The sequence below is a fragment of the Podarcis cretensis genome (genome assembly GCF_951804945.1).
Source record: "Podarcis cretensis genome assembly, chromosome: 8".
In the NCBI taxonomy this organism is placed as follows: domain Eukaryota; kingdom Metazoa; phylum Chordata; class Lepidosauria; order Squamata; family Lacertidae; genus Podarcis; species Podarcis cretensis.
In genome coordinates, this window is record NC_137177.1 from 68,443,575 (window position 1) to 68,471,513 (window position 27,939).

At 47.9% G+C, this 27,939-nt stretch overlaps 1 protein-coding gene across 2 annotated transcripts; it reads right to left on the reverse strand.

The window, feature by feature from the left end:
* Window positions 1-115: 115 nt before the first annotated feature.
* Window positions 116-27,921, reverse strand: DNAJC16 (DnaJ heat shock protein family (Hsp40) member C16). 2 transcript variants are annotated; one of them, XM_079986890.1, is made up of 15 exons: window positions 27,674-27,921; window positions 23,101-23,286; window positions 21,844-21,910; window positions 19,226-19,565; window positions 16,343-16,527; window positions 15,227-15,331; window positions 13,586-13,744; window positions 12,623-12,753; window positions 10,136-10,319; window positions 8,767-8,949; window positions 8,328-8,404; window positions 7,132-7,212; window positions 5,187-5,282; window positions 3,895-4,062; window positions 116-2,419 (listed from the first exon to the last, which is right to left on the reverse strand). In XM_079986890.1, exons 1-15 carry the CDS (start codon window positions 27,913-27,915, stop codon window positions 2,029-2,031), a joined length of 2,595 nt encoding a protein of 864 aa, XP_079843016.1. In that variant the 5' UTR covers window positions 27,916-27,921; the 3' UTR covers window positions 116-2,028. The 2 variants fall into 2 exon arrangements, with proteins under 2 accessions (XP_079843016.1, XP_079843017.1); XM_079986891.1 differs by lacking the exon at window positions 27,674-27,921 and adding an exon at window positions 27,519-27,667.
* Window positions 27,922-27,939: the final 18 nt, after the last annotated feature.

The window sequence follows — 27,939 nt, forward strand, 5'->3', positions numbered from 1 at the left end:
AGGGTATTCGACAGACGGGTGGCTGCGGCACAGGAACTACATGACCCTCCTCTATTAAAGGACAGGCTTTTCGCTTGCCTTGATAGGCAGGTAGCAGGTGCACCACTATTTCTTGGGGTGGGGGAGGAAGGATCCACCCAGAGTCACTCCTGTGACGAGGGAAGACCCAGCACAAACAAACCGGCACTTCAGAGAGCTCTTGAGAGAGGCAGACTGCTTGCTCTGTTTTTCTTTTTCCTTTTTAAGAATGAACACACCAAACACATCCCATCCCCAATTCCCCGTTGCAAGGCACCACTAGCAAGTCAGCAAGATATTCTATTTCCAAGAGCTGTTCTACACACTGCAAAGTTCTGGGCCACTCTTGTGAGGTTCGGCTGTCCTATTTTTGAATGAAAAAGAGCTCCCTGCAAGTAGAGAGCAAGCACATCAGGGAGAAAGCTCTGCTACATCTCTCTCTCTCTCTCTCTCTAGGATGTGCTACGCAGAGGAGCGGCTCATTTCTTTTTGTTTTCTCACGGGAAGCTTTCAAATATACACCCTACGAACCCATCCAAGACGCAAGGCCCACGGTGCGTCGTGTTGTAGGGTTGCATCCAACTAAGTGCTACTCGGAGCAGACCCCCTAGAGTCAATGGACCTAAGTTATCATTATGTGCATCAACTTTGATGTGCCTGCGTCCCCTGAGTAGGACTGGAATTAGATGCAACCCTTGGGCTTAAGTTTAAATTAGAAAGCAATCTGCAGTTTAAAAATGTGACCACTCCTATGGCTCCAAGGAAAAAGTCAACCAGATCAAGGTGAGCGGCACATTCTGAGAGGCGGCAGGAGGGGAAGTAGCCAGGCAGCCGTGCCCCTTTGTAAACAAACAGGCCCCTGGAAACCTGCTTCAGAAAAGGGTGGCAAGGGTGCCCTGCCCTACGAGGAAGGCAAGAAAGAAAAATCACATTGCCATGGAACAGACAGCCGCGAAGTTCAGTAGTTTGGCATTTGAATCCTAACCTTATCCTAGGAGAGGCCATGTTGAGAGAGGCAATTTCGCTCAGTTACTGTCCTACAGATGTATTGTTGCTGTTTCAGGGCAAGAGGGAAAGGGATGTCCAGGGAACGACTCACAAGCAGGAGTTTCTGCCTTCCACAAACATACACACATACACACACAGCTATTGGCTAGCAGCAGTCTGTAGCTCTATGGATGTGGTTCTGAGAGTATGGCTGTAAAACTACAAGTCTTTCAAAGAAGAGGACAAATCAGACAGCAAGCAGGAAGGCATCGAAAGGGACATACATTTTAAAAATGGCTCATTGCTTCTCGTACAGTGTTTGCGGCTCAGCTGGCCACTCCTTGCCCTGCTGAAGGCTGAGCTGGTCAACTCTACCTGTTGGGTTATATTGCACCCAGGGCTGGAGGGGAGCATGCAAGTGGGTTGCTAGTACCTTCCCCCCCTCCCCGCCCTTATACACATCCTGCCCTGTCAGCTATTTGGTACATACAAAGGATAACGGGGCATGTGTGGGAAACCAACAGGTAGGGATGATTACAGCTCTCTGTAGACTGCGTGGGGGGAGAGTGGCAGCAAAAGAAAACCAAAAACATTTAAACCATCCATAGGCAAAGAAGAGAGTTCCCACAGCAGCAAGGCTTTCATCGACTTTGGAGAAAAACCCAGAGGCGGAACTGGAGCAGGCTGGGACAGCGGGGGGTGGGGGTGGGGTGGAGGACAGGGGCACCGACTGTGAACCAGTTTTGATTGTACGGCTTCCAAGCATTCAAACCATTTGGTACGAAGAGCAGGCGCCAGTGCATTCGCTGCCACGATCGCTCCTAGGTCAAAGGTGCGGGAAGGATGTTTCTAACTCACTGGGCCTAGGAGGATTCATCTAAAAAGCTACCGTCTATTCCGACACTCCAGAAAGAGAGATGCTTGCAGTTGTCCTCTTTCAACGTCTCTGCTGAGATAGAGATTCTCTTTCGAAAAAACTCTTTTTTTCCTTTTTCAAAATTTTATGCCGCTGCTGTTGTTTTTTCAGTCTAGCGCAGGCCACAAGGGAATATAAAACCTTTGCAGGGACCCTTCCAACAGACGCTCCATCCACAGGGAGAGCTTGTTGAGTTTGTTTTTCACCGACCTCGCCCCCGGGCTGCAAGACGGCTTCCCACGGACCTCCCCCAGGTCAGATTCATCACAGGGCATTCCCGGGGCATCTCCGTCCTCCTCTGACTTGCGAGGCTTGAAGAGGCAGAAGTATTTCTTGTGCCCGTTCAGGGCCAGGACGTAGCCCGTGTAGTCGCGCTCCAGGAAGTGCTTGTCGTACTGGTTGGGGATGGGGGCGGCGTCTTGCGCAAACTCCAGGACGTACTCCAGCCACTCCCGATGCTTGTCCAGGTTCAGGAAGGAGAAGTGGAGGCAGTTGCTCCTGGAAAAGTGATGCAGGAGGGGATTGTAACATTGTAGAGTTGGAAGCGACCCCCCAAGCCCAACCCACCGCAATGCAGGAATCTCAGCTGAAGCATTCGCGGCAGACAGATAAAAGGGGTTACTTCTAGCATCCCAATCAGAACCTAGTACAGTGGTACCTCAGGTTAAGAACTTAATTTGTTCCGGAGGTCCGTTCTTAACCTGAGGTACCACTTTTGCTAATGGGGCCTCCCGCTGCCACCGTGCCGCCACTGCACAATTTCTATTCTCATCCTGAAGCAAAGTTCTTAACCTGAGGTACTATTTCTCGGTTAGCGGAGTCTGTAACCTGAAGCATCTGTAACCCGAGGTACCACTGTAAGCTTAGAAGCTGAAAAACAACAGAAGAGCTGGGGGGAGGAGTGTCTAATCCCCTGGCTCTGGCCCTCCAAACCAAGCTTTCCGGCCCTCTAAGACCCCATAATTTTGGTGGTGGAAAAAAAGAGAAAAATTAAAGTGGAGAGGTTGGGATGCCCCTAGTGTGGAGTGGCCACACACACTGCTTGAGGCTGGCTGGGGTGAATATGGCACTTGGGCCAAAAATGGTTAGCCACGTCCTTGAGCTAAAGCAACTGCCTTGATCAAAGTCGGGGAGGGAAGGGCCTGGGCTGGAGACTCAAGAGCTGGTTATGTGACCCTGCCTGCCAGGGTAGGCTCACTGGTTCCTGCATGCCTCCAGCCAGGGAAGGGGGAGCTTCTCAGGACTCAAAGCAGATTAAATTGATCTGTCCTCTACCCCACCCCACCGCCTCAAGCAATTCAAATGCGTTCTGACCCTGCTGAAGCCCAATCAAGGCCACAATGGGACTTAGCCCATCACCCAGTAGCCCCTTGAGAAATACCCATTTTCTGGATCTACTTATGACCTGCAAGCCAGCACAGGGGAATGAGACATCCTCCCATTTGAAATTGGCGCCCCAACCACACAACTGCGAGGGATTCCTATCCAAGTCAGAGGTGGATATGTCCTCCGCACACATCTGAAGCGAGGAAGATACATAGGGAAGCTGTCTTGAAACAGAGTCAGGCCACTGGTCCATCTAGCACAGTACTGTTGACACTAACCAACACTAGCTCTTCGGGGTTTCAAAAAATAGCCTCCCCTAGCCTTCCAAAAGCCAGAGGAAAGACCCAAGGGATAAAAATGGAGAGGACTGGGATGAGGAGGTGATTTTAAGCCCCATTTCAGCACAGCCCAACTACCGTTTTGCAGCCTCAAGCTTCCCATCTACAGAATGGGCACAAAAGGTGACCAACTTCACTGTGCTGTTGCAAGAGTGACACAAGACTCTAAACAGACTAATCATCATGGATGAAATAAGCATCCTGCTCTTCCGTTTAGACTCTGGAAAGCTGCAAATGCCTTTTTTTTTTCTCCCATGGCAGGACACACCTCCAACCTAACTCTGGCCAGTGACGGTGCCCCACACTCACCCAGTGAAAGTGTAGACCTCCAGGGCAAACTTCTGCAGGAGAGGCGTCTTGGTGGGGTTGGAAAGGATCAGGACCACATTCATGTGCCCAGGCCTCAGGCGCACCAGGTTGCTTGTGTAGGTGATATCTGTCAGCTCGGTCACTTCGACAAAGCCCTTCTTGGGGATCCTGAGAGGGAAGGGGAGAGAGAAGAGGCTCAGCAGGAAGCAAGGAGAGCCACCTGCATGGGAGCAAGGGGAAGCAGCAGAACTTTAGCTTCTATATGTCCACAGAGCTCTATGGCCTCGAGAAAAGCCGCTGTGAAAAAGGCTTTCTTGGAGGAAGCTGCCTTCTATGAAGGCAGACCATTTGAGTCCATATAGTTTGCCACTGTCATCTCTGATTGAACCTGTCTGACTGAACCTTCTACTGCATGCTGGGATGGCTCAGTCAGTAGAGCATGAGACTCTTAATCTCGGGGTTGTGAGTTCGAGCCCCACATTGGGCCAAAAAGATTCCAGCACTGCAGGAGGTTGGACTAGATGATCCCTAGGCCCCCTTTCCAACTCTACAATTCTATGCAAAGCAGATGCTCCACCCCAGAGAGCTTGCAGCCTTTCCCTAGTTTCAGCTGCACATACACCTTCAGTCACTTTCCCCTAGACAAGTCAAGTTGAAGGTTCTCTGCTTTCTTCCATCCTCATTCTCTCTCATCATATCTGCCCGACCTTCTCAGCCCAACAAACTTCCCAAACCCCCTTCAGATGTCTCCTCTGAGACAACGGAAGCCTGAGGAAGCTGCTGCAGATCATGTCACACTGGCTGGCTGCAGTTCTCCAGGGTTTCAGAGAGGAGCTTGCTGGGAAATGAGCTGGAGAGCTGCTGCAGGCAGAACAGATGCTCCATCACTGAGCCAAAGCCTACTCACGCTGCGGTGGAAGGCATGCAAAGGTTTGCGTTTCAGCAGGGCCTGGGACAGAGTCCTTGCCCCAGTTGAACAGGCAGCCCAGGTCAGAAATTGGCTGCTGGCAAGGGGCAAACAAGGCCCAAGAGTCCATCTCCATCACCTCTAGTGAAGGCTATGCTTCTAGACCCCTGGCCACTGCCTCTGGCCCGGGGGACGCAAAGGCCAACCCCAGGAAAGCAGAGTGCTAAGCTATGGAAGCACTTGCCAACCTGGTGCCCTGCAGATAGATCTGGACTACAGATCCCACCATCCCTGACCACTGGCTGTCTTGGCTGGGGCTGATGGGAGTTGTTGTCCTGTACACCTGGAGGACTCCAGGCCGGTGAAGGCTGAACTAAGGAGAAACCTGTTATCTTTGGTGAAACTTGTGTCATTCTTCTCGCCCTTCGGAGGGTTTTCATCCTTCTTGTCGGGAGGCGAATCTCTCTCGTCGCTCGAGTCGCTGAAAAACAGCAAGTTGTGCTTTCAGGTTGGGAAGAGGCTGGGGGATCACGGACAGGGACAGATCAATTCATCTGCAGTATGACCATTGTGTGTCTAAAAAGGTATAGGGACCCCTGACCATTAGGTCCAGTCATGGCCAACTCTGGGGTTGCGGCGCTCATCTCGCTTTACTGGCCGAGGGAGCCACCGTACAGCTTCCGGGTCATGTGGCCAGCATGACTAAGCCAATTCTGGCAAACCAGAGCAGTGCACGGAAACGCCATTATTCCCATTTTCCATTTACTGTGAGTATTTGCTTTAAAACCCCTTGATTTTATCTATATCCTGATAATTTTATTAGGTCTTCTGTTTATACTATTTTTAAAAAATTAGTTTTTATTAAAGATTTCCTATTATTTTATGTAAACCACCTACAGAGCTTGGGTTTTATCCAATGCTGGTACTACTAAGAGGAGACCCAATGAAGTTAAAAAGGTAAAGGTACCCCTGCCCGTACGGGCCAGTCTTGACAGACTCTGGGGTTGTGCGCCCATCTCACTTAAGAGGCCAGGGGCCAGCGCTGTCCGGAGACACTTCCAGGTCACGTGGCCAGCGTGACATCGCTGCTCTGGCGAGCCAGAGCCGCACACGGAAACGCCGTTTACCTTCCCGCCGGTAAGCGGTCCCTATTTATCTACTTGCACCCGGAGGTGCTTTCGAACTGCTAGGTTGGCAGGCGCTGGGACCGAGCAGCGGGAGCGCACCCCGCCGCAGGGATTCGAACCGCCGACCTTTCGATCGGCAAGCCCTAGGCGCTGAGGCTTTAACCTTTAGCGCCACCTGCGTCCCCTCCAATGAAGTTAATAAACATTAAAAATCAATAAAGCTAGGAATGGGGGAGGTGGGGGTGGTGAGATTACAAAATGAAGGGTAAAACAGAGAAGAGAATGGGGTCTTTCCAATGTTGGCGCCCTGGTTTTGAAAAGCTCTCCCTAGAGAAGCTTACTTGGTGCCTCCATCGGTTGAATGATTGTATTTTATCGTCTTCAGTTTGTGAACTGCCTGAAAGATGTGGTGAGGGACAGCCCATCCCGTTTTGCCACCTGAGACAAAATGGGAAGGTGTTCCCCTGTTGCCAAAGTCTCCCTTACATGGGTTGCAGGTGGCACCCGTGAAGCGGCAACAGATTCCAGCAAGATCTCGCTAGAAGCCACTGCCACTTCTCTGCCATTGGCAGAGGTGCCGGGATGCCCGCAGGGGTGCCGCCTCTTGGGGTTCTGCCACCTGAGGTGGCTGCCTCAGCCTGCCTCATGAGCGGGCCGGCCAGCCAGCCCTTGATGTGGTTAAGTAATAATAATAATAAATTTTATTTATACCCCGCCCTCCCCAGCCAAGACTGGGCTCAGGGCGGCTAACAACCAATAATAAAAACATGTTGATTAAAATACGACTTAAAAAACATTATTAAAATACAACATTAAAACATTAGGATGCAGCCTCTTCACAGGAGGAGAAAGGAAAAAGAAAGAGGAGGAGGGAATCAAACTGATTCTAAGCCAAAGACCAGGTGGAACAACTCTGTCTTACAGGCCCTGTGGAAAGAAATCAGATCCTGGAGGGCCCTGGTCTCATGAGACAGAGCGTTCCACCAGGCCGGAGCCAGTGTTGAGAAGGCCCTGGCTCTGGTTGAGGTTAATCTAACTTCCTTAGGGCCTGGGACCTCTAGAGTGTTGCTGTTTATGGACCTTAAGGCCCTCCATGGGGCATACCGGGAGAGGCGGTCCCGTAGGTACGAGGGTCCTAGGCCGTGAAGGGATACAAAGGTCAAAAAATACCTACCTACCTACCTACTACATATGGCTGCTTACCTGAAAGCCTGAACAATAACAGTCCCAAAAAGGATGAAGAGGGCTGAGAATATCAGCGACAAGAGGGGCATCATTTCTCTCCTGCAAAAGAGGATCGCCAATGAGGGCCGGTGTCAAACCAAATCCGCAGCCTGTGGCTTCTTCCCCCACCTCTGAATGGGCTGCCTCCCGGGAGAGGTTAAAATGGAACCAATATGAGAATTGGCTCCCTTCTGTCCATCTTTGCTGTCCTCTCCAGTTCCCTCACCCTTGTGCCCCTTAGGAAGTACTGTGCTCCCTCAACAGCCCAAGGTCTGAGAGGAATTTTGTTACAAAAGTTCGATTTGTTATTACACTGTTTTGCACATTCAGGCATGCTTTATTGCCTGCATCAAATATATCTGCAGGGGAAAAAATCACTATTAATATTAGGTAGCAGCAGCAGCAGCAGCAATAATAATAATAATAATAATAATAATAATAATACAAACACAATCGTCTACTAATGGCTCAGGAGAGGGAGAGCAACTCCTGGTGGTCAAGAAGCAGAATGTCTCCACCCAAAGCGCTGACTAGCAGCCCACCCAAAACTGGCTCAAACCACTTTGACAGTCTTAACTTTTGCCTTGAGCACTTCTAATTCCATGCAAATTTTACACTTTATCATAGGGGATCGTGGTAAATGCATGAAGATCCAGAATGTGCAAAGGGAAGGAATCAGAAGAGAACCTGTCCGGGTTCAACTTGGAAGTCCCCTCTCCCTGCAGCAGATCTCCTCACTGCCAGTGACCCTAAAGAGCCACTGGATCCTGATATTCGCTGTCCCTCCCCCCTGCCAGCTGCCTAGGCTCCCGGCTGGCTCTCAGACCTGCTCCCTTCCTCTCTAAACAAGTACCTGCTCTACCTGCCCCGCCAGATCAGGCCACTGCCCCATCGAGTCTAGCATCCTGTTCCCACCCAGATACCGGTAGGAAACTGGCAAGCAGAACCCGAGCACAGGAGCAATTCTTCCCCTCCTGTGGTTTTCAGAAACTGGTATTCTGAAGCATTATTGTCTCTGAATATGGAGGCGGAACACAGCCATTGGGGTTAGTAGCCACTGAGCCATCTTCATAGGAATCAGCACAACATGCCTAAACGTTAGAAGGCCACCCCCGGTTTCTGACACTCCAAAAATGCGAATCAAGGAAAGGCTGCTATTAATGCAGAATCCATACCAGTTGCTGTGAAAGAGGCTGTCCCAGCTGTCTGATATATAGTCGATGGCAGAATAGATCCATCGGAGGAAGAAAACCTGTGATCACACCGAAAGAGCAGAGGGGAAAGGGTGATTCTGATCCATCAGCTACAGCTTCTGTTCATTATTCTGGCATTTAAATGAATGCAGCAAACCTATGCAGGTCTACTTAGATGTAACCCCCAATGCATCCAATGGGATTTACTCCCAGGTAAGTGCAGAGGATAGCAGCCTAAAGCATGCGCAGCTATGTCCAAGGAAATGTATTAGCACCGGGCTGTGAGTCTATTTACTCATCTCGATGTAGAGAATTGAAGGCTTTTTGCATCAAGATCCCATCACCCTCAAACACACACACACACACACACACACACACACACACACACGCTTGTATCCTGTTAAACGCCCACAATGCTTACAGGAGCAAGTTCATCGTTTAAGTCTGGCAGGATGGTATCAGAAGAGAGAATGCCTGGGTCTGTCCTCAGCTGATCCAGCAGGTCCAGAAGAATGAAGTTGTCCTCTTCACTGCCACTCCAGGGTTCGTCGAGGGCTTTGTAGACTACTCGCCCGGCATTGTTGCGCCTCTCCAAGATGACCACCTGGGCGAGAAGCAGAGGGTTAAACCACAAGTTGGTGTGGGGGAGTTTTCAATACAGCTTTAGAAAAACCAGCCGTGGCTTCCAAGAGTGTGCCTAGCCAGGAGCGAAGGAGCAGGTTTAGGGCTTCACTTGAGCCCAGAGCCCCAAGCCTGAAGCTCCAGGCAACAGGAAATCTTTTGTTGGGATTTTGCCTATGTGCAGCTTCACACAAAGCAATTCAGAGTTGGCTGAAGGCCAAGAAGACTGAGCAGATATGGGACCTTGGATATAGCTCTACTATTGGTTAAGGTCTCCACACAGGATGGTGACTCATGACCTTCCCTGACTGGGTAGTGTGTTGGTCAGTGTGGTGTTCTGAGAGTTGTTTGGAGTTTGTTAAGAGAGCTAGTTTAAGATCCGTTTCTGTTCTTGTATATATTAACTTGTGAGTCTGCTGTAAATAATAAACACCTCTAAGTAACCAAGTTACTAGTAGCAGCGTCTTGTTCCTGCTTCCTCCTTCCTTCCTGCAACTGATCACTCCTGGAAGTCTGTGTATGCTCTGCTACATTCAACTGGGTCTGGCTAAGATCCTGCAACAGGTCAAAGTTGCAAAACACCAATATCTTTGCCCCACAGCACAGATAAAGAAGTGGTGTCTTTGGCCCATTACATCCAGTGGGAGTTACCTGGCCTTCTGCCATCACCTGCAGTTGGAGAGTCATTGCCTCACCCACTCAGTTCCTCTGCCTGAACGGGAAGTGGCAAAATGATGCATGGACTTAACCCCCACCCCCACACACTTTATGTTCCCATCCTGGCCTTCTACAAGAAAATGCTTCCACAAGAAAATGGGGGGGGGGAGGAGGAGAATCTCTAGGCCACTGGCCTACTTAGGCCTGCCAAGTCTCCCCGTTTGGCTTCCGAGGCCATTTTGGCGAGGCCAAAAAGAACTGTCACATTGGGCGGATCCAGCCTGCAGACAAGGCAGTGAAATTAGGGCTTTATGATTCATCTCAACCCATTTTTTTATGTTTTCGGTTCAATTTTTTTACATTTCAAATCATTATTTTTTTATAAAGCTCTCTTACAATGTTTCCCTGAAGGGCTGCACCCAGGAAACATGGGACAAAAGGAACGTTTTGCAATGAATTAGAAAGAGCCAGCAAGATGCAGCTGGGCTGGAGGACACAGGCAGGACACTCACGGCTGACTTCCCGTGGAATCTTTCGTCGTCCATTAGCAAAGTGTGCCCAAACTGCGGCTGGTAGTTGCTGTAGATGTGCACAAACCTCAGGGTGTCCTTCGTGTTGGCCAGAGCAAAAGCCAGAAAGGCTTCATAGCTCACAGTGTATTTATCGCCCTCGCCGGTAATCAAGACCACACAGTACCTATAACATCATGAGGCAAGAGATAATTACTGCCCTCTCAGAAACGTAATAGGACTAGTTGACAATACTGAAGGCAAACACCCGCAAACCCACACACCCAAAGAGACAGCAACTGTTCACAGGGAAGAAGAAGGAGGTTTGGATTGATATCCTGCTTTATCACTACCTGAAGGAGTCTCAAAGCGGCTAACATTCTCCTTTCCCTTCCTCCCCCACAACAAGCACTCTGTGAGGTGAGTGGAGCTGAGAGACTTCACAGAAGTGTGACTAGCCCAAGGTCACCCAGCAGCCACATGTGGAGGAGCGGAGACGCGAACCCGTTTCACCAGATTATGAGTTTACCGCTCTTAACCACTACACCACGCTGGCTCAAACTCCTTCCCAAGTCACTTGGCTGGAACCAGAACACTATGCAGCCAGAATCAAGGGAACTTGGACTCCAACCCTTTCTGCTTTAGGGGCGGGCAGTCTGCAGCCCTCAGCCTAATTTTGAAAGTTCTCTGCAAGCCATCAGTTCAGGCCTCTGGCAAGAGAAACCTGTCCTTTCCCAGGCAATACAGAGATAGGAAAAGGGTCAGAGAGAAAGAATAGAAGCCACTTTTTGTTCTGCTTCCAGCTACTGCCAGCCAGTGGCCCCTGTCAGATTACCCACCAAGCGAATGCGGCCCTCAACAGAAAATATGCTCCCCTCCCCCTGAGATTTCAAGCAAGCTCCTGGCTTCAGCAAAGAGAATCTGCAAGGCAATTTTACTTTGCACATCCTGGAGGAGGCCAGGACAAGCCCCTCTGTCCAAGGCTAGCTACTATGGTAAAGTCTGAGAACTCTTGAGAGAAGAGAAGGCCTTGGGGCAATGGGGGGGGGGAGCACTGGGTGGATTCAGGCAGCCCATGGCCTTGGGGAGCAATGAATGGAGATACTCCGTGTGATGGGACTCTGCAGTGGGACTTCTTTTTCTGTAAACACTCTGCACGCAGCTGAGCCATGCTAACCTTGAGGTTTGAGGACTGCACTGCCCTCTGCAGGATGCTGGTCTGAAGACAACTCAGAAGCCTGCGCTAGTGTAGAACCTGGCCTGCATATGTTCAGCCCAGGCTGTAGCCATCACACTGGCAAGTATGTTTCTGAGCCCAACCTGGTTTCTAAAGCCCTGGGGACCCCTCTCTCTTTTGAGATCACCTCTCCCCTTTTATCAACCCCTGCGCTAGCTGTGTTCTTCTGATCAGGCACCGCCTGGCACGTTAAGCTTAAGGTTGTGTGCTTTTTGTAGTTGTTCGACAGATGCGGTTTTCACACACCTTTGCTGCTAACTATTGGAGTATTTTTATTTTTGTGAGCTGCTCAGAGCTGCAGAAAGGCTGCAGAGGAACGCACTATGGAAAAGAGGTGGGGGTCCCTCTGTAGGCTTTACTGGCTTGGTAGAGGAATGACAACATTATCATGACCCTTGAATCAGATCGTCTTTCTTCAGGTGCTGAAGTCGATGACTCCTGAGTCAGAAGGGAATTTGAACACATGGCCACACCCGGAATCAAGTCCGCAAAGTGAGCCCATGGTAGCTGTGCCCCTCTGGCCTAAGGATGTCACATTGCCATCCTCTGACTTATAAGAACTCCATCACAGAAGACCCAGTACAACCAGATTCTTCCCTGGGCGGCTTGAGTAAGACTGCTGGAATGGGCTGAACGCTTTAACTGAAGAGGTGCAATCGGAACAGACCCTGTTGCTTCTATATAAGCCCAGTCCAAGTTTGACAGTTGCTGAAACAGCGCCAGCACTCTGCTCTCTTTCAGCATTCAGCATGAGCAAGGCTTGCTTCGTTGGAGGTCACGTGAGGACAGGGATTTGCAAACTGCAGTTCTTAGTTCCTGCACGTTACTGGGACAATCTGGACTCTGCTCATATAAAGAATTGTTTACGGAAGAAAGAGAATGAAAGCTAATCTCTCTTATTAAATTCCTACCACCCCACCCCGCAAAAAAAAACCCAAATACCTTCTCTGCAGAACGATCAAAAGGGCGGGGGGAGGATTCCATAAAACAGGAAGTCAAGTCATTCTGAACTCACCTTACCTTACAAAACCTGCCCAACAATTTTACTGTGCAACCCCAAAAATACTTGAAACTGGTTAAGGAAATGCATCTACAGCTGCAGAGTTCTGCTTTCCCACCTGCAAATTCTTTTAGGCCTAGATTCTCCAGCAGCTCTCGGTATCCCATTCTGAGAAGGGATTTGAAAGTCCCCAAAGAACCCCTACAAAACCAAACACACTATGGAGGAGGATCACTGCCACCATCAGCCTTACTTGCGCTGCCTGTGAGACTTTTTCGCAGGACACAACTCCTGAAAAAGCTTCTGGCTGGTGAGCCTAGATGCCATGAGGAACTTGTTCTGAGACAGGAAGTCATCAATAAGCTGTTTCTTCATGCCTCGGGCCTGGAAAACAACAACCCCCAAGCTGTCAACCAACCACAGAATTTTCAGCTGATGATTCATGTGCCTTTTAAATACATTTGCAGGTTACCAAAATACATCAGCAGATTACATACCACCATCAAGGTATACGCCCTTTTGAGATGTGACAGGAACTGCCAGATAAACTCACAATTTAATAACACAAAAACTATTTATGTGTTGCTAGAAAGAATATATATATATTTAAAAGACGAGCCCCATCATTCTTTGTCACACAAAAACACACCCTGGCCAAACTGGCTGGGGGCAGGGAGCCAGAATGCCCTTAAATATGAACTTCCTGATTTATTTTATTTCAGAATTGTTTAATGACTAAACAGCGTAATCCTAATCATGTCTGCTCAGAGGTACTACTGAATTCAATGGTGCTTACTCCCATGTAACCGGGTAAGGATTGCAGCCCTAGTTAAGTAAAGTCTGCAGTCCTAAACAGAGTGGGTTGTATCTAGTCTTAGTCCTACACAAGAGTATACCCACTGAAATTAAAGAACCCAAGTTAGTCATGTTCATTAATTTCAGTGGGTCTACTATGAGTAGGACTAACATTGGATCCATCTGCATGGCAAACTTTTGTTGCAGGTCCCCAACAGTCTAGATTTGGATTGCAACTTCTTTAAGGTAAGGATCTGTGCTTTGCTTACAAGACGTTGTAAGGTGTCATGGAGACTGATGGAGCTATCTGAAGCATCCTTATCAGCACCGTAGAAACAAGTTAGGCTGAGCGTTGGCCACCTGCCTGTTAGGGCCAGAGTTCTCGCATAAGCAGCCTTGCGTGGCGGCTGCCATACCGTACCTGGATGACATCAGCAGGCTTATCGACGTGCTCTTTGAACACCATCATGGTGGGCGTGTAGACGTTGATGTTATACTGGCTGGACAGCTCTTCTGTACCTCGGAGCCCAACGTACACATATCCAAAGGACAGGTAATCTCTGTAAGCAAACGCCGTCAGCTGGAAAGAAAGGGGAGGTGGATGCAGTTGGGCTACATGGTACATTACGTGCAACACATAGACAGGAACCCACTCTATCTTCACTCTACTGTTACACAGGAACATAGAAAGCTGCTTTCTACTGAGTGAAGGCCATTGGTCTATCTAGCTCAGTACTGTCTACACTGACTGGCAGTGGCTCTCCAGTGTCTGGAGATGCCAGGGATTAAAGTTGGGGCCTTCACCATTGAGCTACAGCCATACCCACATTCAAGGAAGCGAATGACAAGGAGATGTGCCTACTAGTTGTGTGCATGCAGTTCTGCACAGAAAAGAATATAGAACAGGGACTGATGGCAGAGGAAGGGATTTGCCAAGCCCTGCTGGAAACCACAGGGTGGGGTGGGGTGGGGTGAGGATTTAAGAGTGCTCTTGTGATCAGGTCCTGCTTGCGGGTTTCCCACAGGCATCTGGTTGGCCAGGGTGAGAACAGGATGCTGGACTGGATGGGCCAGTCATTCAGTAGTCTTGTCTTATGTTCGTTCCAAAGCTTTCACAATTTCCTCCTCTAGACTTCTTAGCCCCCAGTGACACTAGGGCAGGGTCTCTTTGACAGCGGCAATAACCAAGCGTATGCAGCTGCCTTCTACTGTCCGTCTAGTCCAGTACTGTCTACTTTGACAACTGGAGATTGAGCCCTGTGGCCTCTGGAATCCATATAATGTGCTCTACCTCTGTTCTGTGGCACCTTACTCCAGTGGTGTAGTGTGGAGGTGGCCGGCGGTGGGGGGCAGTGGCCCTGGGTGTAATTCTGAGGGGTGCAACCAGGAGCCCCCATGACAGGCTCCCTCATCGAGGCTGCATGGCTGAGCTTCTGTTGCAAAGCTGTGCCCAGGCCAGGCCTTCAGGGCTGGGGTGGCACCTCCTTCTCCTTGTGGTTGGTGAAGGTGGCCACGCCAGAAGGTGATGGAGCTGCCAAGGCAAGAAGGCATGCAACAACCGCCACCATCAGCACCAGAAACTACGTGCCTTGCGGGCTCCGCATATGCCTCCCAGAATGCGCCTCCACTCCAGCTGCCCAGTCCACCGGGGGGGGGGGGCAACACTTGCCCCGCTCTGGTCGCCAGCAACCCATGGTATGCCACTGCTGGACACCACTGCAAAATACTGAGCCCCTGGAAGGCTGTTTCAGAGGATCCAGGCACTTCCAGGTCTGCAGAAAGGAGGCATGTGATAAAATGGCCCACAAAGCTATTGCCAGCCTCCCCCAGCTGTGCTGGCTGGGGCTGATGGGAGTTGTAATCCAAGACACCTGGGGGGCACCAAGTTGGGAAAGGATGGCTTATGCCAAAGTAAGCTAATTGTTTTTACGGTGCCATGACTCTGTTCCTTTTGGTACATCTTAATACAGATATGCACCAACAAAGGAAGCCAGAGGACCTCCCCTCCCCTGCCCCATTTCTTACTAAGCGGCAAAAACCAGGTACAGAGCAGAGCCTTTACCTTGTATAACAGAGGGACGAGGGGCATGTGATCAAAGAGAAGCACGTGGGGTTTGTTCTCTTTCTTCCAGTTCGACAGGAATCTGACGTAGTTTTTATCTGTAATCTTCAATGTAAAAAAGAAATGATCAGTCTCAGTCATCAAACACTGAATGCTGCTTCAGATTCATATTTTTTTAAAAGGGTAAGTTGCAAACTTGCATCTAAGGGCCAACTGACATGGTATGCTAGGACAGCCTCTCCCTATCTGGTGTCATCCTCATGTTTTGGACTGGAGCTCCCAATGGCTGTATTGGCTGAGGCTGCGTAATCCAAAATATCTGGAGGGCACCATTTGGGGAATACTGTGGCAGGAGATACATGGGCCTCCTGATGTTAGTGCCAACTAAATGCAGCACAGAAAGACACAACAGTATTGTAAAGCCATGGTTCATTGAACTCAACTGTGGTTTGTTTATACATCCAAACCTATTCAGCCAGTTAACTATGGTTTGCCTGTGACCAGCAAACCACAATATAAAATCATGGATTGAAGCTGGCTTAAGAAACTTGGCTTGCATCAACCATGGTTCAAAACCCATGACTTTGACTTTATACTGGTTTACTCCAGCACCCTGATCCAGATGGTTGTTCAGCTACACAGGTGCCTAGTAGGAGTGGCTAGAAAAACAAAGCCAACCTTAGGCAAAACAAGCCATGGTAACTCTGCTTATCTGCGAGGTTGATCCTGAAGTGATCCTGGCTTTTGCATTCTGTACAAACATGGCCAATGGGTGATCAGTTGCTGCAGGAGCTTTGTTAACCAAAGGATGGGATTTCTAGACTTGGCGACAACTCACTTTAAACCCAGGATCCTATGAGACTGAATCATCAATACCCATTTCCCTGTTCTGGCTATTATGTAGCCCCCCCCCAACTGTATAGAGAACAGAGTAATTCTGAAATCCACAAGAGACCCCCAAATATCCACAGAAGATCTGAGAGCGTTGGGAAAGAGGTTAGGTGGCACATATTTTTTTTGGGGGGGGGATTACAAAGTCTCTAATAAAATGCTAATGAAAACAAAAACAGAAAATAGCAAAGAGGAGCTTAAAATAAGTCAGGAGGCAATAATCACCTTCTCAACAAGGTTACCGGAAAGTAGGCTTTCCACAAACTGCCGCAGATTCTCCCGAACAACTGCATTGTGAAAAAAGGTAATTTTCCCATTGATAAGTCCCAAGATGGATGGTGTACTGTGTGCTCCTAGGTGATGTGCCAAGCGCCTCTCATAGCCAGCATGAACAACGCCAATCCCCACTCCTGAATGAGGGAAGGAAGGATACCATAAAAAAAAATTAATCTTCTCTACTATGGTCTCTAACAACTTCAGGGAATCTAAAACATCGGAAGTCTGTGATCACATGTTTACTATAGCATCTAGGAGCCTCAAGGGACAGGGATTAATTGCTAGTGCATTCTCTGCAGCAGCAGAAACAGAAACGGAAGGGTTGTAGATCAGTGGTAGAGCATAAGTACTGCATAAAAAAGGTCCAGTTCCTAACATCTTCAACTCTGCTGAACTGCTGCCAGTCAACGCACCAAACTAGATGAACCAATAGCCAATTTCAATGGAAGGCAGCTTCCTATGAATAAGACTGAGCTCTGTGTGAAAGCAGAGGTGGGGGACTGGGTCCAAGTCCCCCTGTGGGCCATTTGACAGGTAGGAAGGACCACCCACCTATCAGTCACCTGATGACAGCAGGCGATTGACACGTGTCAAAGTTCAAAGGAGGCCTGGCAGGCAAGGTGGCTGGCAGTCAAATCAACTTCCTCTGAAGATGTGCTTTCTGTGCCAACCTGCTGACTGGTGCTGGAAGCACACCTTCAAAGAGGCTCCCGGAAACCACATTATACAGGTTCAAAACAGGTAGGTATTCCTGTTCACATGTAAGAATCTCAAAGGAGAAGAAATGGTGGCTTCTGGCCCAAATGGGTTCCAAAAGAACTTCTTAAAAAGAACAAAAATTGTGTGATGTCACCCTCTTTGGGAAACACTGCTCTAACATCATAGCTACCATAGCAGGGCTCCTTGGAGCTGTCCAAGGTCCTGCATACTCTCTGCTTGGCTAGGACCAGTGACTAGGCACTCCCTCCTTCCTTGGCAAGCCTCATGCTCCAACAGAACTGGACTTGATGCAGAGGCTTGATGCAGCAACCAGGGCAGCGTTTACTCAATCTTCCATGAGCCAAGGCACACTTTTGCCCCTGAAAAGTTTTGCTTTTACAGTAAGAATTCCAGAAACAAGTGAAGAAGGAAGTCAGTTGTGCAGGTGATATGAAATGGACATGATCAAGTTAGGTTTTATTAATTTCAGCAGGTCTAATCTGAGTAGGACTTAACCAAATACAACCCACACTGTTTATATTAATGGAATATGTAATGCAAGGAAGTTAGATGCATGCCCCAGAGTAGTGATGTTTCATAAAGCTTCTTCTCTGGGCAGGATTTGTTTTGTTTTGTCACAGAATTGGGAGTGATGGAACGATCCAGTCACCACCAATGCAGAGAGAGAGAGAGAGAGAGAGAGAGAGAGAGAGAGAGAGAGAGAAAGAGAGGAACTAACAATCCTCAGTACAGGATGACTGGAAGCAGGCAAGGCCAGAACAGGGAGTCATGCAGCCATGCAGCGGGAAACCTCTTCCGTGAGTGAGCACACTAGCTCCACAATAGCCTTTTGTAGCTCAATTCATTTATTTCACAAGGCACATTGGAGTGGCCCTCTCAGAGCACACTGCTTTTGAATTACTGCAGCTGCAGCTCAGCACCCTATGAGGCCACCTCTGTTCACTATGTTCCACCACAACCTTATGAGTAAACCAAGAACCCTGGGTTGAATCCAATAGAAAGACCCACTGAAATTCATGGACATGACTAAATCAGGTCCATTTATTTCAGGGAATTTTAGGAATGGTATCTCTCAAGAGCAGAATAGGGGCCTCCTAACGACTCTCAGCATCGTTAACAAATTAGAGCTCCCAGAGGTTTTTTTGGGGGGGGTAGCTGTTTAAATGAGCATCGTAGTGCTTTAAATGTATGGTGTAAATGTGGCTCAAGTGTCTCAAGAGGGTGCGGGGGGCTTGCCCTTTGGAGATTAGCTAAACCCTAAGTCCATGCATCTTCTATTGAGCAAACTGGCTTCAAACTTGTAGGAGTGCAAATATCCAGAGTGTGGGGGTCAGGTGGGATTATTATGAGGAATTATAAAATACGCATCAAGCCACTGTGTCAGCTATGAAAGCATAGCATTGACTGGGTTCGATTCATTGACAATAATTTCTGATGAAATCCCACAAGCCTCTGCATTTCTGGCCATTTTCTCTACTGCCCATTTCTCTCTGTCTGACAAGCAACGTATAAGCACCATAGGACACAGGCCAGTGGCCAGTTGCTTTGCCAGGCATGCATCCTGGGTCATAAAAGATAGTAGGCAGTTTCTTTGATGTAACCTTACTTGATTTTGTTAATCTTAGGGCCAGGAAATAGTTTTTCACATGGTGATAAAGATCCCTATCTTCCTTGCCATCCTTCCTATCATGTTTATTGTTGTTTATGACCTCCAGGGTTGCTGAATGCATTCCTCCTTTTTAGTTCTGTTTTATTTACCCCAGAAGTATGCATGCTTAAATTAGTTTTGTAGTTTAACTTTGTCTCCACATGTTGTTTTTTTTAAATGCTCAGAGGAAATCTAATTGATTTTTACGTACACTGTGTAAAAGGTTCTTTTGGGAATAAAACAACTTGGGCCGGAGGGTGGACAGGAATTATTATTATTATACGCACCCCTCCCAGAGTCTTGCTGGTCAAGCCTCTGTGTGTCTTCTATTAATCAGAGTCTAATCCTTCCTTTGCTTTGGGAATGCCACAAAACTGGCCAGGGAGAGGGTAGAATCATGCATTTTTCTGCCCCAAACCCTTTGGATGCAGGTGATGCTAATCCAAACACGTTTCTCTTCTTACCCAGCCCTTCAAGTTCCTGAACCACCTCCTTCCACACAGGCTCAATGTGGATGCAGCTAAAGCACCAGTCCGACGTGATCTTGATGAGGTAAGGTTTTCTGAAACTGTCGGGCAGAATCTCGTTGATGTAGTGTGAGAAGTGCAGCAAGTACTTCTCGTCGGAGGAGTCGCGGCGGTCCGAGTTGAACGGGAAGTGGAAAAAGGATTCGTCGAAATAAAAGCTCTCGTGGAAGTGGTGGAACGGGCGGTGCTGGGACTGTTGCTGATGGGGGTAGCCCTGGTTCTCCCCCACATCGCCATAGCGGTCAAAATTTAATCTCTTTTCCTCATTGGACAGGATCTGTTTGGGACAAACACCAACGCTCTTAAGTGTATGTTACCGGTTTATGCTTTGTGAAATACTGAGGAGCGATGGGCTGGGTCCAGGTTAAGTTAACTGAATGAGCATCCCAATGAAACAAGTCTGCAACAAGTCATGACTGCATCCTGCCTATTTCGACAGGGTCTAAATTCAACCAAATCAGCCTGGATCTAACCCAATGTATTTGGATGGCCTTATGTAAATAGAGAAGGTAGTGTGGTATAGTGGTTAGTGTTTGGACTAGGACCTGAGTGAGACCAGGGTTCAAATCCACACTTGGCCATGAAGCTCACTGGGTGACCGTGGGCCAGTCACTCACCTACATAACCTACCTACCTCACAGGGTTGTTGTGAGGATAACATGGGGTAAGAGAAAACCATGTACGCCAACTTGAGTTCCTTGAAGGAATATCATTGCTGTGATAATAACTTTTTAAACACTACTTTTCAAAAGACATTACAAGATGAAAATTCCATGCCAGGATCTCCATATTAATCCTTGTTACCATATTTCCATATTAATCCTAGTTTCGTGGGGAGGGGTTCAATCTGCAAAAGTGTATCTGTTTTGGTGGTGGTGAACTTTATCCAGATGGCTAAATTTCACTACCACTAAAACAGGCCCATTATCTAAATGGTGCTCTCCTGATATTTTGGACTACAACTTCCATCAGCCCCAGCTAGCGTGGCCACTGGTCAGGATTATGGAAGTTGTAGTGCAAAACATCCGGAAAGCACCAAGGTTGGGAAAGCTGGGCTAGAACACCCCCTCATAATACTAAAACTTAAGTATCACCCAAGAAGTTGATTGCCAGCTGATTCAAGACAGACAAGAGAAAGCAGTTCTTCACACAAGATGTAACTAACTCATGGAACTCATTGCCACAAGATGATGGCTTTAAAAGGGGATTAGACTATAGTTAATCAATTTTCAGTTGTTGAAGTTCGATTCCCATCAACTCCAGCCAGGGATGATGGCAAGTGTAGTTCAACATATGGAGGGCACCATGTTGGCTACCCCCTAGGCAAGACAAACCCGAGGAAGATAGGACTATCAATGGATATTGCCATGGTAGCTCTCTTCCTTTGTTCTTATCTCTTGTTAAGTCATCTAATTTGCCCCTTAGACCAGTGTTTCCCAACCTTGGGCCTTCAGCTGTTTTTGAACTACAATTCCCACCATCCCTGACCACTGGTCTTGCTAGCTAGGGATGATGGGAGTTGTAGTCCAAAAACAGCTGGAGGCCCAAGGTTGGGAAACACTGCCTTAGACCATGATTATACCCAGTTAACTAAGAAGCAAGTCCTGTTAAACCACCTTGCCTGTGAGTCCTGGAAGACCTGCTCCCTGCCCTGCAGGCTTTTTTCCACCTGGCCTGAGAGGGCGGGGCCCTGACTGACTCCAGCTACGAAAGCCGAGGCTGCTGAACAAACTCTTGGGCTGGGGTATTGTTTAGGGAGTTTGTTGGAGGAGGGGGTTGCTGCTGTTACTGATATTAATTTTTTGTATCTTTAGGTAAAGGTAAAGGTAAAGATACCCCTGCCCATACGGGCCAGTCGTGTCCGACTCTAGGGTTGCATGCTCATCTCGCTCTAGAGGCCCTGAGCCGGCGCCGTCCGAAGACACTTCCAGGTCACGTGGCCAGCGTGACGAAGCTGCATCTGGCGAGCCAGCACCAGCGCAGCACACGGAAACACCGTTTACCTTCCCGCTATAAAGCGGTCCCTATTTATCTACTTGCACTTAAGAGTGCTTTTGAACTGCTAGGTGGGCAGGAGCTGGGACCGAACGACGGGAGCTCACCCCGCTGCGGGGATTCGAACCGCCCACCATACGATCGGCAAGTCCTAGGCACTGAGGTTTTACCCAAAGCCACCCGCGTTTTGTATCTTTACTTTCTATCTATTTATGATTTAAGTGGAAATTGCTCAATGTGTACTTTTGGGTGTTTTATAAAATGCGTATGACTACTTTTGCTAATTATGTATCTTTTGCAATTATGTACAAAAATAAAACGATTGACTGAAACTCAGTAAGATTTTACTCCGAAGTGTGATCATTTTGGGCACGGTAACATTTATGGATTTACATGTGTGGCATGCCAGGGTAAAACTGTAGCAGGTATTAAATTAGAAGACCAGAACCAGGGAAGGGAAGAGGCAGGACTGCTCATCCTTACAGTAAAGGCTGCATTTAAAACAGAAGCCTTAAATACTTAAATATGAAAACATGAAGTTAGAAAAGTGTGCCCAATACCTCATAAGCCTTGCTAATTTGTATGAACTTATCTTCTGATCCTGGGTCCTTATTTTTGTCAGGATGCCTGGAATGGAAAGAAAACAAGACCATGAGCAGTTTGATCACAAGGCTGTTGGATTTAGTTCAACCCTGGCACTGTGCAGGCAGAACTGACACTAATTAAAGAATATGTCACTAAGGCTTAATCTGTTTGATGTTTGAACAGGTTTACTACAGGGGGTCGATTCCTGATGCGAAGAGAGAATTGGCACTAATTAAGGCACAAACATTTCATATGCAAAGACAAAGTCAACAGACTCTGCTACCTAGGTCTCCCTGTATTTGACCTCCAGCACATACTTTTCCTAGTAAGGTAGATAAAGTTAAAGAACCCCTGGGCAATTAAGTCCAGTCAAAGGCGACTATGAGGTGCGATGCTCATCTCGCTTTAGGCCGAGGGTGCTGGTGTTGTCCACAGACAGCTTTTCCAGGTCATGTGGCCAACATGACTAAACCACTTGTAGCGCAATGGGACACTGTGACGAGTGCCAGAGCGCACAGAAATGCCATTTACCTTCCCGCCACAGTGGTACCTATTTATCTGCTTGCACTGGTATGTTTTTGAACGGCTAGGTTGGCAGAAGCTGGGACAGAGCAGCAGGAACTCACCCCATCATGCGGACCTTCCAATCAGCAAGCCCAGGATGCTGTGGTTTAGACCACAGCGCCACCCACGTCCCTAGTACTTTCCCTAGTATTCCTGCTTGAGGCACCTTGATTTGCTGGCTCCCTTTTTACCAACAGCACAGAGCCCCTTCTGTCCTTAGGGCTTGTGCAGGCAACCACAAATATAGCAGCTCAACAGGAGCAAGTGCATCCAGCTATCTGGCAAGCAGGACACCCAGAAGGTCTAATTTCAGCTGAAGCTCTTCAGCAGGGAAGAAACAGAAGGACTCCTACTGTTTCTTAACTCCTCCATACCCCGCACAAATGAGGGATAAGCCTGATGTTCTCCCAAGCCCTCTGTGCATGCCAGAAGGTGGAGGACTGGCAGCAACCCAAAATAATGTCTCGCTAGTAAGTCAACATCTATGGACCTCTGGGCTCTGCTTGGGTTCTTTACCCCAACTAACACTCATTTTTCATGCTGTCTACAGCTGTGTACAACATGATAAGAAAGGCTGGCAGGGCTTTAAGGAGGAGGCGGGCAGTTTTTCAGCACAGCAGCTAAGCATGATACACTGTGATTCCAGCTCCATTTCATGAATCACTCACCATTCCCGGGCAAGCTTCTTATAGGCCTTTTTAATGTCCGCCTGACTAGCTGTCCTGCTGATTCCAAGGATCCGATATGGATCAAAATCGACAGCAGACAAGATCTGCAGGACCAGGACGAGGAACAAAACCACAACCAGGGAGACGCTTAGCCGTTTCATTTCCATTTTTTCCCCTGCAGGTAACCTGTACAGGAGAGATTTCAAAGGGAGAAAATATAGGATGAGACACTGGAAAGTTGCAATACACGTGCAAGGTCCCAAGTCTTAGGCCTGGCTGCTTCTTTCTGCAGTGGTCACCACCTTCCCTTTCACCTCCATTGCGGCACTGAAACTTTGATTCCATTCTAGACTCCTACAATTCTCACAGCCTTTCAGAGAACTGTGATGATAACACTGCCACTTCTTCTTTTAACTCATTTTGACCCTCCACACAGATAGATTTGGAGGGACTGAGGCCATCCCAGCCATTGGAGTGGGGTGGGGCTGGATACCAGGCCCTGGCCCCAGCCTGGTGGAACACTCTGCTGCAAGAGATCAGGGCCCTGCGGGATTTGACATCTTTCCGCAGGGCCTGCAAGACGGAGCTGTTCCGCCATGCCTTTGGTCAGGGCCCAGTCTGACCCCCCTCCTTTTATAAGATCTTCCTTCCATAAGATCCTTTTATAAGACCCTGCATGTAAGTGGCCTCCCTAACTCCTCCGGCCCATATAAGACCAGCACAAACAGTTGGGCCTGGTGAGCACTTAATGTCCCCAACCCCTATAGTTATAATTCGTGGGTTGCCATCAGATTTTATTTTGATCTTAATCTGATTTTAACCTGTATTTTAATTGATTGGTTGACTTTATGTTTTTAACGTATTTTATATTTTGACGTTAGCCGCCCCGAGCCCGGTCCTGGCCAGGGTATAAATAATTTATTATGATTATGGTGATGATGATGATTACCATCCTGCTTCTTTTCAAGGGGGCCTACCTGAGTCTGGCCTAACCTAACCACCCAAATCCCTTTCTTCTCTCACTTTGAGCACAGGGGTATCCCTTTCCCAAAGCTACATGTGAGCTGCAAGACTGGGTTGCCAAGCAGACACCTGGATGGAGGATGAAGGGGGTGAATACATAACAGTAACTAAGGAGAGCAATTGGTGGCATCAGAAATCAGAATATTTTCCACCATTTTATTTCACTATGGATGAACTTCCATTTCTGGAAATGCATCTTCATCAAACCAGTTATAATGAATGATACATGAATGGACACAATGACTTCATTTGCACATAACAGTAAGCCAAGATTTTTAGCTGAATAAACCATAATGTGTTCATACTATGTGCCAGCACACTCAGCCCAACTGCTTCCCTTTTGCTTCTCCCTTGGCACAAGCAGATCAATAAGCCAAGAAAGGAGTAGCTTTGCATTATATCTAAAGCTAGGGTTGTGATTTATTTAGGCTGAACAAATCCATGATTGGTAAGTCATAATTTTAAGGCTGATTGTGAACTCAGCCAACACCAATCAAACCAGGCACTTTCAAAAATTGTAATTAACATTTTTCAGGTGACCATTCCTAGGAAGCATACATAAATAGCCTCTCACCTCTTTTGCTAAAAGGAGTGCATTAACTATTTCCAATGTCTCCTTAAAATGTAACTAATGTAAAGGAAGTTAGGAGTTGCCATGCCTTAAAACGGTGACAAACAGTCCACTAATAATAATATCCAACCCAAGCTCTGAATTTGTTTGAACATATAAAACCACATTAAAAATGTGCTTTGCTAATTTCTTCTCCCCACCAAGAAAACACAAATATTTGGGGACATGGTGTGAAAAATGAATATGGAATGTGTATTATTTACTTAATGTGTTTACTTAATGTAAGTAAAATATGCCAAATCTTATCCTAATTAATTCAGGACACTGGAAAATGTTTCAGTTCAAAACTTTATAGGAAAATGACAACACTGAAAAAAACTTATTTCACCTGAAGGCTAAAGTGTCAATCCTATGCACATTTACCCAGAATGATTCCTACTGAACTCAATGAGACTTGCCTCTAAGAATGATCCTAAAACAGATTTCACTCCCCACATATACATAAAGCCAAGGACTACAGGCAGGAGACGAAATGGCAAAACATTCATCCCAAACCCAATGAAGAATGATGTTTGGCTAGTGTAACATAGAAGAGATTTATAGAGTGGCAGCTCTGTTGCAGCAAAAATAGCAAAGAATGTTGTGGCATAGACTAACAAATTTTATACAGCATAAGATTTTATGGACTAGTCATCAAATACAAGAAATTGCATTGAAGTTATTATTCCTACTCAAATATATAGATGTATGAGAAAATAATCTTTTCAAATTGGGGCAGGGGTTTTCACATTTTGAGATGCCAGCAATAAACACTGGCCTTCATTTTTCCACCCAAAAAAAATCCCTAAAAATAAACATGCTAAACTAGATTACTCTGTAGGGCATCAGAAAATACTCTAATCTAGATAGGAAACATTTCCAGTTTTTTTTTCTTGGAACATCCACACCACCAAAACAGGTTTCAAAAGTCTGGATATAGTTTTGGTACTTTATGCTACAGAATACACTGGAAACAGAAAACAGTACGAGTATCAGTAGAACATTCTTTTCATGCAGAAAGCAATGAAATCCCGCATTCTGACTTCCAACAGGTTCTACAAGTCTCACAAAAAATCCCATGAAGGCAGCTGTTTTCTTGTGCAAACAGCCCACAGCACCCAGTCCTAAGAAGCATCCCTGCTCCATTCCATTAAACTATAATAGTAGATACTCATCCAGACTTCTATTTCCAGGCCAGCCAGTTACCTCTGGAAAGCTCACAAGCAGACCCTTCCCTTGTTGCTGTCACTAACAGCATCTAATACTCAGAGGAGGTTCCCTCCTGATCATGATTAATAACAAAATACATAAGAGTTTTAGCTCAGGAGAATAATATTTACATGCAAAAGATCCCAGGTTCAATCAGTAGGGATGTGTGTATGTGTGATGGGAGCATGGAGAAGACCCCTTTCTGAAACTTTGCAAAGCAACTTTCCATCAGCATGTAGCCAACACTGAGTGAGATGTCCCAGTGATCTGGTACATTGAAAGGGAACTTCTTACATGTGTTAGGAGCATCAGTTGAACATGTTTTGTGTGGAGAAAGGTCCAGGTTTATTCACCAGGCTAGGCTAGGTTGGACTACAACTCCCATTATCCTAGGCCAGCTTAGCCAACGGTCAGGGGTGATGCAGTCCAACAACATTTGGCAATCTAAGGTTGAAAAACACTGGCACAGGCAAGACTGAGTTACATAAACCAATGCAGACTGGGAATAAGACAGCTTCCCACACACAAATAGGACGCGGAAGAGAGAGTCCCATCCCCTTTCGTCTGCCCTCAGTGAGAATCCCGACTTGCAGAACTCCTGCTACTCATGACCATTTGTATTTTCGCCCACTTCATAACGGCATATTGTATTCCATGGCTAAAACTCATAGCTCTGTAAAACTGAAATAATTGCATAAAACATTTGTATTGGGTTTTATAACTGTGTGTGCGCTTCGTCAACTAGGCTGTTAGCCTCCCCAAAGTACATCAATAGAAATAATAAAATTAGGGTGAGAGCTGAGGTTTCCATTAACGATCATGGTGGGACAGTCCTCACCAAGGATCTAAACACAGCAAGCCCCCACCCCCACCCCCCACATAAGACAGGTGCACCCCCCATTACACTTAAATGGTTAAAGAGTGTTGAGGGGAGACCTGGGACAACCCAGGTCCAAATCCCCACTCAAGTCAGGGAGGAGGAGGAGGAGGAGGAGAAGAAGAAGAAGAAGAAGAAGAGGAGGAGTTTGGATTTGATATCCCACTTTATCACTACCCGAAGGAGTCTCAAAGCGGCTAACATTCTCCTTTCCCTTCCTCTCCCACAACAAACACTCTGTGAGGTGAGTGAGGCTGAGAGACTTCAGAGAAGTGTGACTGGCCCAAGGTCACCCAGCAGCTGCATGTGGAGGAGCGGAGACGCCAACCCGGTTCACCAGATTACAAGACTACCGCTCTTAACCACTACAACCACGAATGCCGCCTTAGCTTAAGCTCCTCCGAGAAAAGCTTGGACGGGAATTCAGCAGGAAGCGGTTTCGAAAAGGACATATTCAAGATAGGTATGCCCCCCCCCAGGCCTCTGCCCTCCAAGAGGGGACCCTCCCCCCCCCCCCCGCCCTGCAACTGTCACCACGCAATATCGCACCAGGGCTAAGCCCCCTCTCTCCTGCCCCCCATTATGCGCTTCTCGCAGTCCCCCGCCACGACACTCGACTATGCCCCCGCCCCAGATAGGACCCTCCCCACGGTTTCGTCTCCCCCCCCCCATTATCCCCACACCTTTAGTCCTCCATACCAGAGAGAAGGGCCTGGGAGGGCTAGAGAGTCATCCCTCCCGCTCAACCCCCCCAAGTCACGTGGCTACTTAGGACAGCCGCCGCCGGGTGGGAGGAGAGAAGGGGGCGCCTCTGTGGGGCGGAGTGGGCAGGAAGGGCGCTCGCAAATACCCACCCTAGGCTCCTGTCTCCCCGGTCCCAACTTCCGGCTCGGCGGCCCCGCCTCTGGCCGCTGTTACCATAGAGATGGCGCAGCGAGAGCTCACTTCCGGCGCGGCGAAGGCCCGCCTCCCTTGACAGACGGGCGGGAGAGAAGGAGGTAAAGGACGGGAGGTGGGGCGCTGGTAGTGCCGCCGCGGTGCATGGTGGGAAAAGAGGTTGAACGCTCGGGACCATGGCGTGGGAACACTTGCGCATGCGCAGCAAGCCGCTGCCCCACCC